The sequence below is a fragment of the Ammodytes marinus genome, assembly GCF_949987685.1.
Source record: "Ammodytes marinus genome assembly, chromosome: 1".
Classification (NCBI taxonomy): Eukaryota; Metazoa; Chordata; class Actinopteri; order Uranoscopiformes; family Ammodytidae; genus Ammodytes; species Ammodytes marinus.
This window is the reverse complement of record NC_137230.1, coordinates 14,939,887-14,959,072: the sequence shown is the minus strand read 5'-3', so window position 1 is coordinate 14,959,072 and position 19,186 is coordinate 14,939,887. Positions and strand designations below refer to the sequence as shown.

Below are 19,186 nucleotides of genomic sequence, written 5' to 3'. Positions count from 1 at the left end.
GCCAAAGACCAATGACTTCTTCATTTATCTAGGATTACATTTCGGGCGCCTGTCCTCCCAAAATGTTGGTGTTGGAATCTGGTTTCATTTAGGAAGAAAACAAAGTACCTGCTTTTTTTAACTAGCTCAATGCGTTGGTTTCCAAGGCCGGCCATTACGATCATTAATAGGACCAGAATAAAAGGTCTTTATGAGATACCTTAAATAGCTTTGGTCTTGGATGTTCAATATGAAAAAACAGATAACTCACTGTGTATATTTCTGCTAGGTTTAGTAACTGTTTCCCCTACAACATTCATTTCTTCCCATCTTATCTTTTTTTTGTTTACCTCTTTGACTTGAAGCTATCGAAGGAGTAAATTCATCCCAATGCAAAGCACGAAAATCCCTAAACCTCAGGTTCCCCCTACCATATAAAACACGGCCCTTTTAGATATCAAGGGATCCTGATAATAGCCTGCAGCTGGGCCTCAATGTTAAACTTGGTGTTGCAAGAACCACAGTGGATCTGATCTGAATTTGCTGGGAGTCATTTCCTGTGGAGACTACACAAACAGCCTCAGGCCAATGTGGTCAAGCCTGCTGCCGCCACAAACATTCTTTATACCAACTCCCACACTGACCCTCAATAAGATGGAAACTAAAAAAGGGACGTTTTTGGAAAGAAAAATTGACACAACATGATAATATGCAATGGGAATGCCTTTCATATGCAGAGCAGCTAGATCAAGGGTTGAGGCTGAAATGTTCAACATGTTTTTTTTTCTTAGAGGGTCATGCAAGGAGACATGGCAATGTCATATAAGCGGTAGAGGTAAAACTATGTTTGAGTAGGAGTATCTTAGTTGCAGAAGAATTCCCATCTATGGATGCTTTATCTGGGAAACAGGGTCAGGAATGTGTGGTGGGTAGACTACTGTTCGGAATCTGCAATGTGCAGCATTTTTAGGTTCAAAAATATTGAAAGGGCATAGTAGATGGTTAAGATCAAGAGAAAACCAACAGAAGTTTTTGTATAAAGAATGTGTAGATGTTCAATAATATACAATGTATGTGCATTTCTATCTGATTGTTGAAAGTGTCTTTTATAAAGTTACATCCGTTTGACGTAAACATATGTCAACATTGTGTGTGTGTGTGTGCGTGTGTGTGTGTACTCACGCAGAACGTCCTTCCAGATCGAGCTTGGTGGGGATGATGCCCTTCTTGCTAAGGACAGCAGCAACCTTGTCCACCTCGCCACGTTCCACTGCTTTCATCAACCGATCATCATACTTGTTCCAGTCTGTGTTCTGATAATGGAAATAGGGAACTATTAGACACAGTATGTTTGACAGTATGTCCCTAGTTGAACTCTGTTAAACAGAGGTCAAAACCGATAACTAGGTTTCCCGTTATATTAAATGACAACAGTGTTGAATGCATAGGAAGCACAAAGACAGACAGAACCATAATTTCTTCTTTTTAAGTACAATAATAGACTTCAGGCAATGCAGATTGTGCCAAGAATGTGCTGTACTGCAGTTTCAAAAAATCCCCCTAATGAGTGATGGCTACCAAGCATGGGAACAGATTACTCTTAAGATTTGTGGGAAGCACATTTAAGAGAGTGCTGTATACTGGAGGACAAACATGACAAGCAAGTACAAATTACAACCTGAATTGAGATTCATCACAAACAATAATGTGCACAGCAGCAACTAAGTGAAACCAATACCATATATTATACACAATTCAGTTTGAGTACATGTAGAATATGCTGTTTTAATAAACCAATTACCGAGTCAACAAATTGATCCACCAATGATAACTTTCCAAATGTAACCGCTTGACTCAGGTTTCAGGAATAATTCATTCTATGCATTACCACGTTGTTAATGTGATCACCAGTTGTTTTTGTGTAATTTAAGATAAAAAGGTAAAACGACCACAAAATAACTTTAAGTGACAAACTTAAATGAGTGACAATGAATACCTACAAAGTGCATGGACGTGCATTTTAACCAGCGGCTCATCTTGGGTGAGTGGAGCTGGTCCTTGCACCGTGCTACTGAAAACGTCGCCAGTGTGCCGGTTCACAAAAACAAAATTGGAGAAAAACAAATCGTATAAAAAAAATTCCCCTCTGTCTCTCAGTGCACTCCACCAGTGAGTGCAACTTAAAAATGGAAAATAAGACAAAAGGGTGACAGTCTCTGCTTCAGAAGAGGCTCAACCTCTAGATTTTCCCTCGCTTGAGGAAGAGAAGTTCATTTGGCAGGATTTTCTGAGCATTCCAGCGTTTTTCGTAGGCTCTGCCTGTACGTTCATCACTGCACAGCAGTTTGGTTGATGGATAAAGGGAGGAGGAGGAGGAGTGAAAGGAGGAAGGAATGGAGGTGGAGAAGCAGTAGGGCCAGCCCTGCCAGCCCTGGGACCTGCCCTGGCCGGCAACTGCAACTCCTCCTCTGGGGGAAAAGTCAGCTCAGCCTGGCTTCCTTTAGCCTCCCCCGAGTTTCTTTCCCTCTATTCTCTCACCTTTGCCCTCAAAACTTCTGCTTAACTCAGTCTTCTTTTGTTTTGATATTCTTCCTCTTTTTCTGGGACAGTAAATGCTGCAAGCTGCTTGCTTATCAAGGAGTAAGTAAAGAGCTTCTCTCTCCGTCTCTTCTGTCCTCAGTGGTCTCCAGTGTCTTCACTCAACCAAATGGAAAGTCAGTCAGGCTCAGTGGAGTAAATATGTGAGCTCTCCCAGGTTTAAAATATCACCCCCTCCCTGGTAAACAGCAGTGGTGCAGACAGCACTGTAGACTGGTTACCTCTTTATTTTTTGACCCTCCAACCTTTCTGTAGTGACTGATAGGAAGACCGGGGCTAAGAATACATTCTGGACATGCCTGCGCCATGAGTAATGGCTTTAGTGTCTATCAGCACTGCCAGCATGAAACAAGGCCAGCCAAAAAGACCTTGCTTACATTGCCACCACCCACCGTGCTCCCTGCTTGCCTCCGTCTGAAAATATTAATGTCGGGAGGGGGGATTATGGTTTGCACATTTGAAGTGGTCTTGGCACTGACCCACACAGGACACCACTGGGCCAAGCTGTAAACCCATCCATCTAAAGAGGGTGGTGTGGCTCCAAAGCCCTCCCTGATCCTAGCTGCACGGTAGCAAGGTTAGATGTCAGCCTTTTTACAACCAGCTGTCTGCAGCCCCAACAAAAACTACAACGACACTGCCCCTTTACTTTATAAAAATGTGAATAATAAAAACAATACTTTTATTTACTATAGCACGTTTCTCAGAAATAAAGTGCTTCACAAGAATAAAAGGTTAAAAATGAAGACTATAAAAACATACAAACAATAAAAACATAGTGGTACACTAATTGCCAAATGGTAAACGCTGCAAAAGCACAACTTGTATTAGTTAAACATTAAAAGATAAAAAAAGAAGTACAGAGACAGTGATCCAAGGAATGGAAGAAGAGGTAAAGGGCGACATGTTTATTCCACACACTACATCAGCTCCTTGTGGCCTTGTGTTACTGTCCGCTGCCAGACTGGCGTTACCAGAGCGGCACCGATATCCACAAACATGCAAAAAGAGCTCCTCCACATGACATGTCATATGCAGAAGTAGGTGTCAACTTACGAAAGCTGCTCACCCTAGCATAGAGACAAAGGCGCCAAAATGGCACCTAGCCACAGAGCATACTGTACATAGGTCACGTAAATATCTCTCATTGGGTGTGCTGGTGTGTGTGTGTGTGTGTGTGTGTGTGTGTGTGTGTGTATTTGTTTGGGAATCTGTTAATGTCCCAGTTAATGATAGGGGCTGTTAGCAGGCAGGAGTTGCCACTGAGGGAGTCACTCACTTTCAAGGAGAGCTGCTCGATACTGACACAAGCAAGGGACATGATAGGTTTTAAAGCATAACTTCATGTTACATATGTTTGAGTGATTTTGGTGTTAACCGTGTTTGGCTGAGATAACCTACTTTTTTTCACTTAGAGCTAAACACAGTCAAATGTATCTCAAGTTGAATCACTGAACTGTACTGCAGTCTTCGAGACCGGGAAAGATGAGGACATAAGCACATGATCATATCTAGTTTTATTATCATGACGCAATGTGATGTCAACATATCTCCCTGCTTTACTTTCGCACGCTGGAATGGGACCCTGCTGAAATAATGAAAACTAATTCCAGCACCTGAATATGTGTTACATCTATTTTAAATTACTGAGCTCAACAACATTTAATCTGAGGTGTGTGTAGGGATACACATTGAGGGATTTTTTTTTTACTATTTTAATTTATTTTTGCAAAGTGTAGGTGCATAGATTTTTGGGTCCCAGCTTTAATTTGTTCATGTCTTTTCTATTCAAATCAAATATTGTATTTCTATAAACAGCGGTAGCATTTTCATTCATCAACAATTTAAATTTTTTAATTGCAACCTCCTGACTATTTACTAATTTCTAAGTTGGATGAATCAAGGCTACAGCACATGTCTTTAAGCATGTATTTATTTCATTGTTCCCTGGCAAATCACACCATAGAGGAAATGATTGCGATTGGTCATTTGATCTGATTTCACAAACAATCTCTGGAAAGGTGTTAATTCTTTACAGCCAACATCAGAAGGAAATTTAAACAAGACTGAGATTCTAAACCATGGAAATCTGGACACATTTTCATGCAAATGCATTACCATGAAAATATAAATAAATATATATAAACAGTTGAGGTATTAAAATTTTTTGCACAAATGCAGACTTTAAGAGGCAAAATAGAACAACTTTGGACTAGCAACTTCTCCTGATTGCATTGCATCCTCCGTAGTTTGTCTAGGGACATGTACACGGTGAAGTTCACGCTGAAACAATATTCCGACCCTAGTTGCATGCAACTCAAACAAACACATTACCTAAACTTCTATTTCTAACACAGTGACCTTGGGACACAAAAACATCACCTGACACTGAATCAGATTAGGCCTCTACCTGTCCTCACACTTTATTCTGGGCTTGTCTGAGACAGTCAATTTCAGTTTGGTTTTCCATCACAGTCTACCGGCTGTAACTCTTTCCAACACCTCAGTTTCCTTCCCCTCTCAGCCCCGGGCCAGACTATCAGGGCTCTTGTGTCCTCACAGATGAAATCACCAGCAGGAAATATCTCTCTGGTCATCTGATGACAGCCTGAAGCCAAGACCAAAACATAAAGCAATATGCCACTATGTTAAGTGTTAGTGGAGTGGTGTCCAGTGCCAAACAGCATTCACTGATGTGGTTTCATAAGATCACGACTATGGGGACGATAGCGATCCCAGGAGACATCTGTGAGCAGACATTATGTCATGTAATGGTAAACCTTTGACAGTTGATGAGCGATATTGCAGATTCGATGTTCATCAAGTCCACACCTTTGGTTTAGTGTGTTAGCATGCTACAATTTGCTAATTAGCACTGAACACAAAGTAGAGCTGAGGCTGAAGGGAATATCATTACTTTAAAGTAATGGTGAGTTAAGGAATAATCTAAAGTTGGATAAGAATGTGTGTAAAATGTTGCTGTTATCCATCCAAATTATATCAACCCATGAACCAAAACAATTTCAATTGAATTCTTGGACATGAAAATCTGAAATTGTTGAGCTACAGAGGTGGAACAACCGAAAGACCTGCATTGCTATCCCTAGAGCCATGCCAGTAGCATGGCTAATGTAAACAATCATGAAATGCAAAAGACAATGTCAAATAAATTAGAGTTCTCAACAAGTAGAGGTAAGAAGTTATTATAGACCAATTTGTGAAATAAAGGAAACATTCAATTCAAAACCAAAACTAGGATGATGGCCATGCAAGGGCACAATTTCATCGACCTTCAGTACAGTAAACATCAGAGCAAACAACAGTAAAATTAACCATTTTATTTCAACGCTCATACAGTGTAATAAAATGTTAGCATGACCTCCACATTTCGTCTGCAATGGATTTTGATTACATAATATTCTGTTTACAGTTTCTTGCCATCTATCAGAATAAATATCTTGTTTATTATGCAAGTTATTTAATTGTTTGTATAAGTCCAACATACCTAACGCACAAACCAACTGAATCCAGTTCAAACAAATAACAGAGCTCCTAATTCCTCAGACAATTTTTTCATCTGACGACTTGTGTCACTTTCCAATACAACACATTACACCTTTTCTTTTCCAAGATTCACCATTCATCCTCAGAGACAGGTGTGTGTGACATTAAAATAGCTGCATGCTGTGTAAATCTCTCAGTGAGAAGATGACTTATTGCATTGAAACGCCAAAACTCCCATTTGCAACAGTTGTTTACCGAGCTTCAAAGAAAACTGAAATACCAGAAACTGAGCCAGACACGTCTAGAAATTAGTCGCAGACATTTCCCAAGAAGGAAAATTAAAAAGACAAGCAATGCTGGATAGAGGGTTGTCCTTTTATTCCATCGTTATTCCAACAACTAAAATAATCACAGTAGTGGATGGCAGTTTATTTATTCAGTTAGGATTTTTAAAAAGGAAAATGTTCTCTATGTGCAACTCCCTCTCACAATCAGCAGGGTGTTTCAGTTGGGTTTTTACACTCCCATCCACAGCACTTTTAATCTGTGACCATAGACCTGCATGAAGTGGTGACAGGTAGAGTGCAAATTAGACCCCTCAGGAGGAGAGAAAGAGAGGAGGGGAAATAAGGTGTAGATGTGGAGAGGTTAGAAAGTGACAAGACACAGCATGCTTGTCAATCTGTCATTATGGAACAGGTAAGTTGACGCTTTGAGGCCTAAGCCCCACTGATGGTTCAGGCCAGGTGTCCAGGGGGTTTTGGTATGTACACGAGGCACTCGCTGCATATCTGGTTAGCTGCTAAACACAGGACCACTCACTCTTGCCGAGCAGAGTGTGACTGCATGCAGGAGGTCAGACAGACTGACAGACACGCCATCCAGTGGGGAAGAGAAAGATGACATGTCCAAACCAACAACTTATATCTGTTTACCGGAAACAGAGGAAAGGGGGAGGAATTGTCGTCTTCAATGATATTTAATTTGACATAGGAAAAAATTGCCAATACTTCAGTAGTCAAAAAAACCATATGCCTTCTACAAACCACGGCCCATCCTATCCACAGCTTTGTGCGCCACAATGATTGTTTTCAAACCTTTCAGGTGTGGCGTTCTCATCTTTTGGGAGATCTCACTGCTGTGTGACACTAGTGGTGGCTGTGGAAACATCTACAGCAAAGACACAGGAAAGCCACTGATGATTTGGGGCACCATGTTATCTGCTGGAGTTGGTCCACTGTGTTTTATCAAGTCTACAGTCAACGCAGCCTTCTACCAGGAGATTTTAAAGCACTTCATGCTTCCGTCTGCTGACAAGCTATATGGAGATGCCAATTTCCTTTTCCAGCTAGACTGGGCACATACCCACAGTGCCAACACCACTAGTAACTGGTTGGTTGACCATGGTAATATTGTGTGTCATTTGACGGCCAACTCGCCTAACCTGAACCCCATAGAGAATCTAGGGTGTATTGTCAAGAGGAAGATGAGACACACCCGACCCAACAATAGAGACGAGCTGAAGGCCGCTATCAAAGCAACCTTGGCTTCCATAACCGCTCAGCATTGCCACACCGTCTGATCACCTCCATGCCGTGCCGCATGGATGCAACAATTTGAGTAACAGGAACCTAACCAAGTATTGAGTGGATACATGGACAAAAAGGGTGACATTTCTGTATTATGAATCCTATTTTTGATTGGTCTTCTGTAATATTCTTATATTTTGAGATGCTGGACTTTTGATTTTCATGAGCCATAAGGCTTAATCTGCAAAATTAAACAAAAAGGACTGACATATTTCACTTTGTATTGAATCTAGAGTATGTGAAGTTTTACTTTTTGAATTAAATTATGGGAAAATAATTAACTTTTTCAAGATATTCTGATTATATGAGAAACAACTGAATATAGATTTTTTTGGAAACACTTGAATTTGAATTTTTTATTTTATTTCAGACATATCAAAAACAATACAAAACAAATGAAAAGCATAAAAATACAATAAACAAAATGTATGTTTAAATGACTTCACAAAAAGAAAAAAAAGAAAACAAATTATCTGGGTACATTAATTAACTGTTACTTAATGCTTAATAAGCATTATTGCTTAATAAGCATGGAATTGGTGATTTGTAACAATATTTAATCAAAATATTGATTGCTAGGGTAAGGATACAGTATCTGTGAGGGAAACAATATGTGGCTTCCATGGCCTTACTAAATATTGATTCCACGATTTTAGGTCAATTCTAAGACAATTGTAAAAATATGCCTTGAAAAGCCTGTCCATCAAAAATTTGAAAAACTGATAACAGGTCAGTTTTAGGAGACTTCATTTAAACCCGAGTATGTTGAAACCACAATAAAACCCATGTGGGAGAGTGGATTACTGGGAGTTATTTGCTGACCCTCTCAAGATATCCTCACTTGTGTTGCCCATTGATCCCATATTTTGAGGCTAGTCTGTCCAGCTGCTGGGTCACACCATTTTAGACGACTTATGACCCAGAGGGCAGAGCTTTTCCTTGCCATTTGCTTCTACTTCCGACACCCGCTGCCTGGACAGGAGATCAACTTTCCAGTAGAACAAACCCTGTGAACTTTGCCCCCTGCCAACTCCCCAGTAAAGGCAGATATGGTTAAAGACAATATTCATGAGAGATATGTCAAAATAGTCCACTTTTATTGAATCTGTACAAAACGTCACTTACAGTAATACTTTCTTATTTCAACAACCTTAATGGATTTCACTGTACCCCTAAAGTGTTTTTCACATCTTTTGAAGAATTTTTATTAAGTATACAGGTCCTTCTCATATAATTAGCATATTGTGATAAAGTTCAATATTTTCTGTAATGTACTGTATTAGACTTTCATATAGTTTAGATTCATTACACACAACTGAAGTAGTTCAAGCCTTTTATTGTTTTAATATTGATGATTTTGGCAAAAAAGTAAAGAAAAACCAAAAATCCCTATCTCAAAAAATTAGCATATTTCATCCGACCAATAAAAGAAAAGTGTTTTTAATACAAGAAAGTCAACCTTCAAATAATTATGTTCAGTTATGTACTCAATACTTGGTCGGGAATCCTTTCGCAGAAATGACTGCTTCAATGCGGCGTGGCATGGAGGCAATCAGCCTGTGGCACTGCTGAGGTGTTATGGAGGCCCAGGATGCTTCGATAGCGGCCTTAAGCTCATCCACAGTGTTGGGTCTGGTGTCTCTCAACTTCCTCTTCACAATATCCCACAGATTCTCTATGGGGTTCAGGTCAGGAGAGTTGGCAGGCCAATTGAGCACAGTAATACCATGGTCAGTAAACCATTTACCAGTGGTTTTGGCACTGTGAGCAGGTGCCAGGTCTTGTTGAAAAATTAAATCTTCATCTCCATAAAGCTTTTCAGCAGATGGAAGCATGAAGTGCTCCAAAATCTCCTGATAGCTAGCTGCCTTTGATAAAACACAGTGGACCAACACCAGCAGCTGACATGGAACCCCAGACCATCACTGACTGTGGGTACTTGACACTGGACTTCAGGCATTTTGGCATTTCCTTCTCCCCAGTCTTCCTCCAGACTCTGGCACCTTGATTTCCGAATGACATGCAAAATTTGCTTTCATCCGAAAAAAGTACTTTGGACCACTGAGCAACAGTCCAGTGCTGCTTCTCTGTAGCCCAGGTCAGGCGCTTCTGCCGCTGTTTCTGTTTCTGTTTCAAAAGTGGCTTGACCTGGGGAATGCTGCACCTGTAACCCATTTCCTGCATACGCCTGTGCACGGTGGCTCTGGATGTTTCTACTCCAGACTCAGTCCACTGCTTCCGCAGGTCCCCCAAGGTCTTGAATCGGCCCTTCTCCACAATCCTCCTCAGGGTCCGGTCACCTCTTCTGGTTGTGCAGCGTTTTCTGCCACACTTTTTCCTTCCCACAGAGGTGCCTTGATACAGCACTCTGGGAACAACCTATTCGCTCACAAATTTCTTTCTGTGTCTTACCCTCTTGCTTGAGGGTGTCAATGATGGCCTTCTGGACAGCAGTCAGGTCGGCAGTCTTACCCATGATTGCGGTTTTGAGTAATGAACCAGGCTGGGAGTTTTTAAAAGCCTCAGGAATCTTTTGCAGGTGTTTAGAGTTAATTAGTTGATTCAGATGATTAGGTTAAGAGCTCGTTTAGAGTACCTTTTCATGATATGCTAATTTTTTTAGATAGGAATTTGGGGTTTTCATGAGCTGTATGCCAAAATCATCAGTATTAACCCATTGATGACTATGGCAATCTAGGATGCATGTCCTTAATGCCTGAGGGTTTTCTGAAAAAATAGTACGAATTGTCAAGTCTACCAAAACCTTAATATCTAAGCCTGTGTAGCACATAGAAACATGAAATAAAATACATTTAAAAGTTAAGGTGCACAGGTTTTATTTAAACATGCTCCCTTAGCGCTTACAAACTAACAAATATTTCAAAAAATCGTCAAAATTAGATGAATTAGAAAATTATTAAATATTGTTAATAAATAGATGCAATGTGTTGTGTGATTTTCATCAGTAGTCTATAGTAGACCTTGATTCTGCGCACCAAACGCCACTAACTGTTCTGTCGCCGACACAGCCGGCGTATTTTTTTTTATTATTTTGTTTTATTTTTTTATTTTTTATTTTTTTGATTGACATGATTTTCGGCAAACCACACAACTTTTGGGTGGTCACGTGGTCTTAAAAAAATCAACAAAACCCACCTCATGTGTATTTGAACCAATGACAGTGCATTCTATGCTGGGAATGCCATGAAAATTAGATAAAGTAATAATGCTGCGCGACGCAGCATCAGGCAGGAGAGCCAATGTGGCATCGCGCAGCAGCCGTCATCAATGGGTTAAAACAACAAAAGACCTGAAATATTTCAGTTGGTGTGCAATGAATCTAAAATATATGAAAGTTCAATTATTATCATTACATTATGGAAAATAATCAACTTGATCACAATATGCTAATTATATGAGAAGGACCTGTATATGCATTAAGACAACAGTTCTAAATTGACAGAGACACCATGAAACTTGTGCATTTCATGACAGGAAGTTGAGCTTGCAATTTCAGAATATAAACACTCATCCTTTAAATGCAAAAGCATCCTGATTTTTTTTAACTCTTTGTAGTGTAACTGTGGGTTACAAAAAGTCGCTGATATAATGAAAAGAAGATAAGATACATATTTCAAGTGTATTGGCACAAACTTTGTACAGACATTCATGGTTCCCAGATGATGCATCATAATACTTCAGTGATCCTCCGACTACCACCATTATGGTTGACATTTTAGTTTTTCAGTAAAATATCTCAACAACTATTAAGTGGTTTGCAATTTGATTTGGAACAGATATCCAAAGTTGTTTATTCACTAACTTGATAACATGGTAAACTGAGAGAGCACAGTAAAAACAGTACATCTGCCAAACTAGCAAAGAGCTGCTATTGTGGCTGTATAGACTCCCAGTCTGGAACGAACAATTCCTGAATACTAAATTTAGTGAAAAAGTAAAGAGAGAAATGTTTTTCAGAATCGTAGTCGCATGTGCTGAGGCAATAGGCCTTTTAAAATAAACTGTTCCATTTCAAAACAAGAATTCCTTAAGTTATTATAAAAAGGCAACCATTCTGTATCGTTTGTAAAAGGTTAAAATACCCTTTTCCTGTACAATGTCAACAGCTCAGCTGACACATTTTAACAGCCTTCATGATAATAACAGTGTCCTGAACCAGAGGAATTCAAAAACAAGCAGGTATATGGGCTTTGGCTCTAGATGCCTGATAGTGTGGCTGATATTATTCCAGCTGGTCTGATGATATGAAGAGAAAAGAAAATGAACAGGGCATGCTGAACACTGTGGGGCTATAACAATCATTTCCAGCAAGTATAGAACAGTCAGGTCACTAATGCACAAACATTTAAGTAAATTAACAAAGATGTGATTTTCTTAAAGAGATGCTTTTTTGAATACACACTAAAATTAGCATATTTATGCCATGAGAAGAATAAGGGAACACACTAGAGAGAAGGGGGAAAAAGATACCCAGACTGAAAAATTGTGTCTACCACCGGTGTTTATGCATGCAACAGTGGAACTTTAACGTTGTGTGGCTGAAGGGAGTAATGTGAGGAATGAGGGCAGTTGTTTTAATCTCACCTAAAGAAAATGATGAGGCAGTATTAGCAAAAACATCACAGGAGTCTTCATGTCAGACTTAAATGCCCGTATTTGGTTAAATGAAGAACTCCTGGGTCTTGCTGGTACTTGGGCACAAACACAAGTGATGATGCTTGTTTAGCTAGCACTTGCAAGTCACACACAGGCAAGGTGTGGAATGTGTCTGCAGGCATGGTCAAATGGACTAGACTTTGTAAAAACATGAAAACAATTTTTTCCATAATCTTATGGAATGAGTTAACCCATTGATGACGGCTGCTGCGCGATGCCAAATTGTATCGCAGCATTGTTACTTTATCTAATTAGTAATTTTCATGGCGTGCGCAACATAGAATGCACCGTCATTGGTTCAAATACAAATGAGGTGGGTTGTCGATTTTTTAAGACCACGTGACCACCGAAAAGTTGTGTGGTTTGCTGAAAATCACGCCAATAAAAAAAATTCAAAATAAAAAATAATAATAAAAAAATAAGCCGGCTGTGTCGGCGATAGTGCATTACTGAACAGTTAGTGTCGTTCGGAGCGCAGAATCTAGGTCTACTACTGTAGGCTACTGACGAAAATCACACAACACATTGGATCTATTTATTAACAATATTTATGAATTTAAGCTATATTTTGCTGCTCCAACTCAAATTCAGCCCAGCCAGGCGATAGGTAAGTTTCAGTTTTGTTTTCATCTCCGTGGTATACAGCCGTTTGGACCAGCTGATCGGCTGTTGGTTTGTAAGCGCTAAGGGAGCATGTTTAAATAAAACCTGTGAACCTTAACTTTTAAATGTATTTTATTTCATGTTTCTATGTGCTACGCAGGCTTAGATATTAAGGTTTTGGTAGACTTGACAATTCGTACTATTTTTTTCAGAAAACCCTAAGGCATTAAGGACATCCTAGATTGCCATAGTCATCAATGGGTTAAAGAATGTCTGCTAAATGCCATTTAACAACTTTCATTTGTTAGACGGCAACAAATACCATTAGTCAGAGGCCCACACCCACTAAGCACGGCACCAGTTATTACATGCAACACACTGTATTCCAAGAAACGGTAAAAAAATACCATACAATATGCCAAAGCATTAAGACCTCAACCCAAATCTGTGTAAAGAACACAGTACTGTGCTACAGTACAGAAAATGAAAACAAATTTCAGGTTCCCAAATCCCAATACAAAAAAACAACAACACTTGACTCCCAAGGTGTAGGATAATGATCAGGTAGATCCAAAGCAGGTAGTAACTTGTTCCTTTGACAAGTCAAATGCTCCACCTATTCTCTGTCTTAGCAGGTCTTCCTGGAATTGTCTCTTTACACATCTCAAAAATATCTCCTATGTGGACCTATGGAAAAGCTGCTGACTTACTACTGTGACATCACCATCTTTCTAAAATCAACCTCAACAACATCACTTGGTTTCACTTTGTGTTTCATCATAACGTACTCAACAGAGACAATGTAGCGATGATCTTTTTTTTTTTTTTTTTCCCCACACATGCAAAACAACATACACATGAATTTTAAAAAAAATTACCCAACTGTAGTTAATAAAACCTGGTTGCAAACGAGTTCTCAAATACAAACTTAACAGACAACTTATCAATGAACGATAACAAAAGGACACACTGAATAACAAGTATGGTGACATTTCTGTTGCAAACAAAGGATTATTGGCTCCACCATTGTCTTTCTCATGCTTTCATGAGACTCTCACAAAAAGTATCGAAACGTCCGCCCAAAAAGTGTTACTTACTTCAAGTTTCTGATAAAGCAGACAGAGACATTTTGTCTAATCTGCAGAGAGACAGAGACACACACAGAGCACAGCTTGATGAGACTTAGACTAAGTCTGAGCCATTATACACACTTTGTTCTTCATCAGCAAAATCTTTGTGCCCCTGTTGCTCAGCATGCCTGACTGTACGAGTGTGTGTGTGTGTGTGTGTGTGGTGGGGGCTGATGTCAGCTGCAGCCCACCCAAAGTCAGTCAATAAGCTCAGCTCCCTCTCACATGCTAACCTCCCCCAACATTGGTAATCTCTCCATCACTAACCCAAAACACACACACACACACAATTAACTTTACATACACACAACCGCATGGTCATCCAGACTCACACAAGAAGAGCAACAAACAATAAACAAAAGACACACAAGCACGTTTGCCACCACACAATCACTTATGCTTCGTGGTGGCTCTTCCACAGAGTCAGCTCCCTGCTCCATGCGGGCCGTTGCTGGCGCAGCATGGGAACACTACTGGGATGACCTCATGGCTGCCCCCAGGGAGCCAGACGTTAATCCTAAAAACACAGACCGTCACGCTACCACCTACTCTACAGCCAACACAACGTCCAGCCTAAAACAAACTTCTGCTTATGCAGTCTGAGAGTTCTACAGTGGATATAAGGAAAATGTCTATGTGAACACATACAGTAAGATTGATATTTTATAGAACAGGGAAAGCTGCAGAACTAAGGGAAACAAATGTGGAGAAAAATGGAGATATCCATTTTTTTTCTTATAAAGATGTCAACCACACAGGCCAGACTCCCATGAAATTCGATATGTTCACACAGTCACCTAATGGTTTTGCTGACCCGCATAGTTTTCCAGAGACAAACCATCTGGCCCAAAGTGTCACTTTGGGCCATGAAGCAATCAAAATCTTCCGAAACAATTCAGCACACAAGCAGCAAAAGTAAAGAAAGGCTCTTACATTTTCTCATTATTTATCACTGACGCACATCTAGCAAATCCATTTTCACTGCAAACCTTCTGCTCACGGCCGTCTGGCACAGTGAATGAAACATTGTAAATAAAGGGATAGGGAATTAGTCCCGTATTCAGTAACAAAACAAGATTCATTTTCCCAGAAATGTAATTGTGGAGAATGTAATTTAATTATGATATGGCCTCTAGACAAAATGTGAACTTTACACACAATAAACCCATGGAAGATATAAAACCCAATGTTAAAACGTACCATTGGTTTTCTATACAATTGCGGGATTTAATCATCATCTCAGCTGCTATGAGCCATTAGTGGAGCTTTGAACTATAACCCCTGAAACACACATTCTACCTCTACTGCACGTCTGCGTCTGACTTTTTTTTCACCGACCGTGTAATCACACTACAGCGGCCATACATCCAACCTCGGACGGCGAGTCTGCAGCGATGCTACACTTTACCTCAGGAGGCTCGCCTCGTCTTTTCGGAGAGACGCACATCTCTCTCGTGTCTCTCTGCTTTAACTGATAGAGAAATACTCTGTTGACAGTCATATTGACTTCATACCAGCAGCTTTCGCTGTAGTTTCACCATTTCCTGGTATGTCTCTTTCAAAATAAGACTTCCAACAAGCAAAAATGTGTCAAAAAAAAAAAAGGCAATGATGCACACGGATAACTGTCAAAACTCAATATTAATCATATGCATCATAAAATGACATGAAATAACTTCATATATCTATGAAAACTATGTAGAAAGACTGAGCTTTTAGAAGCAGCGCTGCAGCAGTTGGGACGTTCCATATGTGTCCAAAAAAAGCACGAGAGGCAGAAGTAACAGGATGTGTGTGGAGGCTGTTAGTCTTATTCATATGAATACAAATCATTTTACCATATCAGTCCATTTGAAAGCCACTCATGTCTCTTTCTTTTCAAGTTTTTGATATGATATTATTTCTCTATTTCTACAGGAGTTCAAATAGGGTTGGTATTCGGTATACAGTAGAGAATTTCTATAGACAACAGTGCAAATTTCTAACAGTACTATTCATTGTTGTGGCTGACTGGGGGAATGATTTGGAACAAAAAAACTGAGCACTTTTTGTCATGCCTTGTATTAATGTTTGACAGCCATCTTGCTGCTCCATTGTATAGCATGAACATCTTCCTGACACGACAGCAAGCAGACCAGTAATTTAGTCTGACAGGCGCCTGTCAGAGGAGCTTTAAATAGTCTTGTTGTGTGACTTGGGAGGATAAACTGAAACAAAACATTAACAACTCAAACCCCCCAAAGCAAACTAAATGCATGCTTTGAAGATGAGGGAGGAAAAGGGGATTTTTCAAATCCCAAACCTTCTCACCCCCATCAGCCGAGGGGTAACACTGCCAGCCGGGTGTCTCAGAGTTGGAGCCTTAACTTGCCAAAGGAGGCTTTGACTTGATAACGTTCAGTTGGTGCTCAGGGTCGTAAAGGCTGCTCAACAGCTCGAGAAAGATTCTTCAAAGTTTAGGAGGTTGCAAAACATCCTAAAGGTTCCCACACCAGGCTCATGGAAATCCACAAACTTCTCATCCTTCTGTAACAGAAAACACATGATACGCTACAGCAGACATTTTGTTAAGATGCTATCTCTCAAAGATGAGGCTTTCTGCGATAGGATCTTCTGTCTCTGCATCACAGTCATTGGTGCATTTTGATAAAACAATCACATCTTCTTCCTGACAGAATATACTGTATATTTTCTACTTTTCTGCTGTATTTGTATAACCAGATTTCTCTGGAAAACTGCAGGCAAGCCAATCCATGTACAGTACTGACATTGTTATCACAACATTCATTAAAGAGCACTTATTATGCTTTTTCAACTTTTATGACCTGTAAACGTTGTTATAATGATTTATAGTCATGTTTAACCATACTAAAGTGTCAATTAATGACTTAAATGCATTTAGACGTATTCCCTGCTGACCGTCTGGGGTGGCTGTGCAGAGCGCTAAACACTAGGAACCTCGGTCGCGATTCACTTGTTCAAATTTCCGGGATTTATCTACATAAATCAATCCGGATTTTCCATGTATGGTAATGCTGCAACATGCTCAGGCACGCTCCTGCCATGCCCCCACAAGTCTTCTTTTTTTTTCAAATAACTTCCGGAAGGTAACCAATCACAAAAGGAGTGGGGTTTGCAGGAGGGGGGCGAGGGGGCGGAGAAGGACGACGCCAAGTGTTGACAGAGAATGCTGAATGCACCCAGATGAGAGGAAGAGTTTACCGAAAATGTACATAGTTTTCGTGCTGTGATTCGAGTCAGGTTGCTCTACAGGAGTCATTAATGAGAAATTAAGACCAGAAAAGTAGTATAATAGGAGATCTTTAAACCATTGGGGGTTAAGTAAAATATCAGTTATTATCTATCTAAAATCCTGATTGAGATTCTAAGTACATTATTTAAGTATAGATTTATAGAAAAAAGATTTGCCTACATCTATATAGCATAGCGCTGAAGATTTGAATAATTTAAGGCTACAATTGTAGCGTTGTTAATAGTGATACCTAAAAATAAAAGCATGTTTCAAATGATTTCCCATTTTTTTTTTAAATCAGCTTTAAATGACAACTACCACTGTGATATACAAACCTTTTGGTAGTCTCAACTCTCCACAATAACGCACATTTCTCTCATTCACTATGTCATCAATATCATCATTGTACTACTACACTTTAGCGTTCAACAACAGGACAATGGTAAGAAATCGTTTCTGATGAACAATTCAGCAAATGGAGATAATTTGAAACCATCGAAATCAGAGTTGCTTCGGCTTCCTAACAACAATACAGTCCAACTCCATCTGGCTCCTCTATCCTACCATAGCATCATTAACACCTCCCAGCCCTGCTCTCTTTGTGAAATAACACCATTCAAGGGGAGAAGGAGGCTTTTACATTTCAGCCTTGAGGCAAACTGAGGGGGAATACAGAAGAATGAGAAGGTGCAATTAGGAGCACAAAGAAGCAGGGAAATATGCAAGTACATAGCAAAACTCCCCTTACAAATGTAAATCTGATCTGACACTATACATACGGTAGAAGACAGAGAAAAAAATATTCTGGTTGATTCCGATCGAGACAGAGACCAAGACCGGTCTTAAGTACTACAACACTGCTTTCAGTATACAGTTAGAAATAAGTCATAATTCCAAGTGGATAGTAAAAATATTAAGCAGTTCTTAAATATTACAAGACCGGTGGAACTAGGATTTGTCACAAACAGATATCACTCAATAATACGCCCAACTCAAGTCGCACAACAATTAAACTGCTGCACAAGCCTGTTGTTAGGAATCTTCAATGACTCATCCATTGTTCTCCCAGGTACAAACACTCTTGATGCTACAAAACAAACTTATTGCTCTTCTAGCAGCCGTCAGACGGATATCCGTCACTTTTAGTTGCTTATTTCATAAAAAGAGAAATATGTTTCGATTGTTTTCCCATCTAAATCAAAATAATGCAATTGGCTGACTGTCGGCCATTAAAAAACCCATACCGGTCGACCACTAATCTTTATTGTCAGCTGGTATAAGTGAGAGCTTTTCAGCAGCAAAAGAGAGCTGCACACACTCCAACATGCCTTTGATGATTAATCCGAATGCCAGCGGTCCATATGGGGGTGTGGCGAAATTACTTTAATTTCAACTGAATCTAACCGCTGATATTCCCACACACACATTCCGGTGGAGTACATTTATTTTCTTATGAAACATTTGAAAAGGTAAATTTTTTAAATATAACATTTATGGAAAAATCATATGGAAAAAATTGTTTTGTTTACATAAACCCTGGGCAAAACGTGCATCACGTAGCTCTTGTGCTCCAGTGTGGGTGGATACTTGCAAAACCCACTCTTGAAAATATTGTTTTGTATTCATTGTAATTTGTATGTTGTTTACAATACTAAAACCGCTCAACGGAATATGGTCTAGAATGTGTTTTCCTCAGTCCAACCAACAGCTCTTAATGCAGTCTTATACTCATAAAATCGTCATCACGATCTTGCACTTTGTGATCAAACTGCAAAGCAAGGCCACAGTGTTCCTTCTCATTGTGGCCTGGCAAGGACATTGATGAATCTGCCCAAGAAAGACTTGATTGCAGG

At 39.7% G+C, this 19,186-nt stretch overlaps 1 protein-coding gene across 3 annotated transcripts in view; it reads right to left on the bottom strand.

The window, feature by feature from the left end:
* The window catches only part of uacab (uveal autoantigen with coiled-coil domains and ankyrin repeats b), a 44,146-nt gene that overhangs the window by 20,463 nt on the left and 4,497 nt on the right, over positions 1 to 19,186 (bottom strand). Inside the window, exons 1-2 of one of the 3 annotated variants that reach the window (XM_080034010.1) lie at positions 16,391 to 16,507; positions 1,162 to 1,292 (exon numbers count right to left, since the gene is read on the bottom strand). In XM_080034010.1, coding sequence (XP_079890136.1) covers positions 1,162 to 1,292; positions 16,391 to 16,396 — 137 coding nt within the window. In that variant the 5' untranslated portion in view covers positions 16,397 to 16,507. Of the gene's footprint in view, positions 1 to 1,161; positions 1,293 to 1,979; positions 2,028 to 16,390; positions 16,508 to 19,186 lie in introns of those variants that run through there. The other 2 variants (XM_080034009.1, XM_080034008.1) reach the window with 2 other exon arrangements.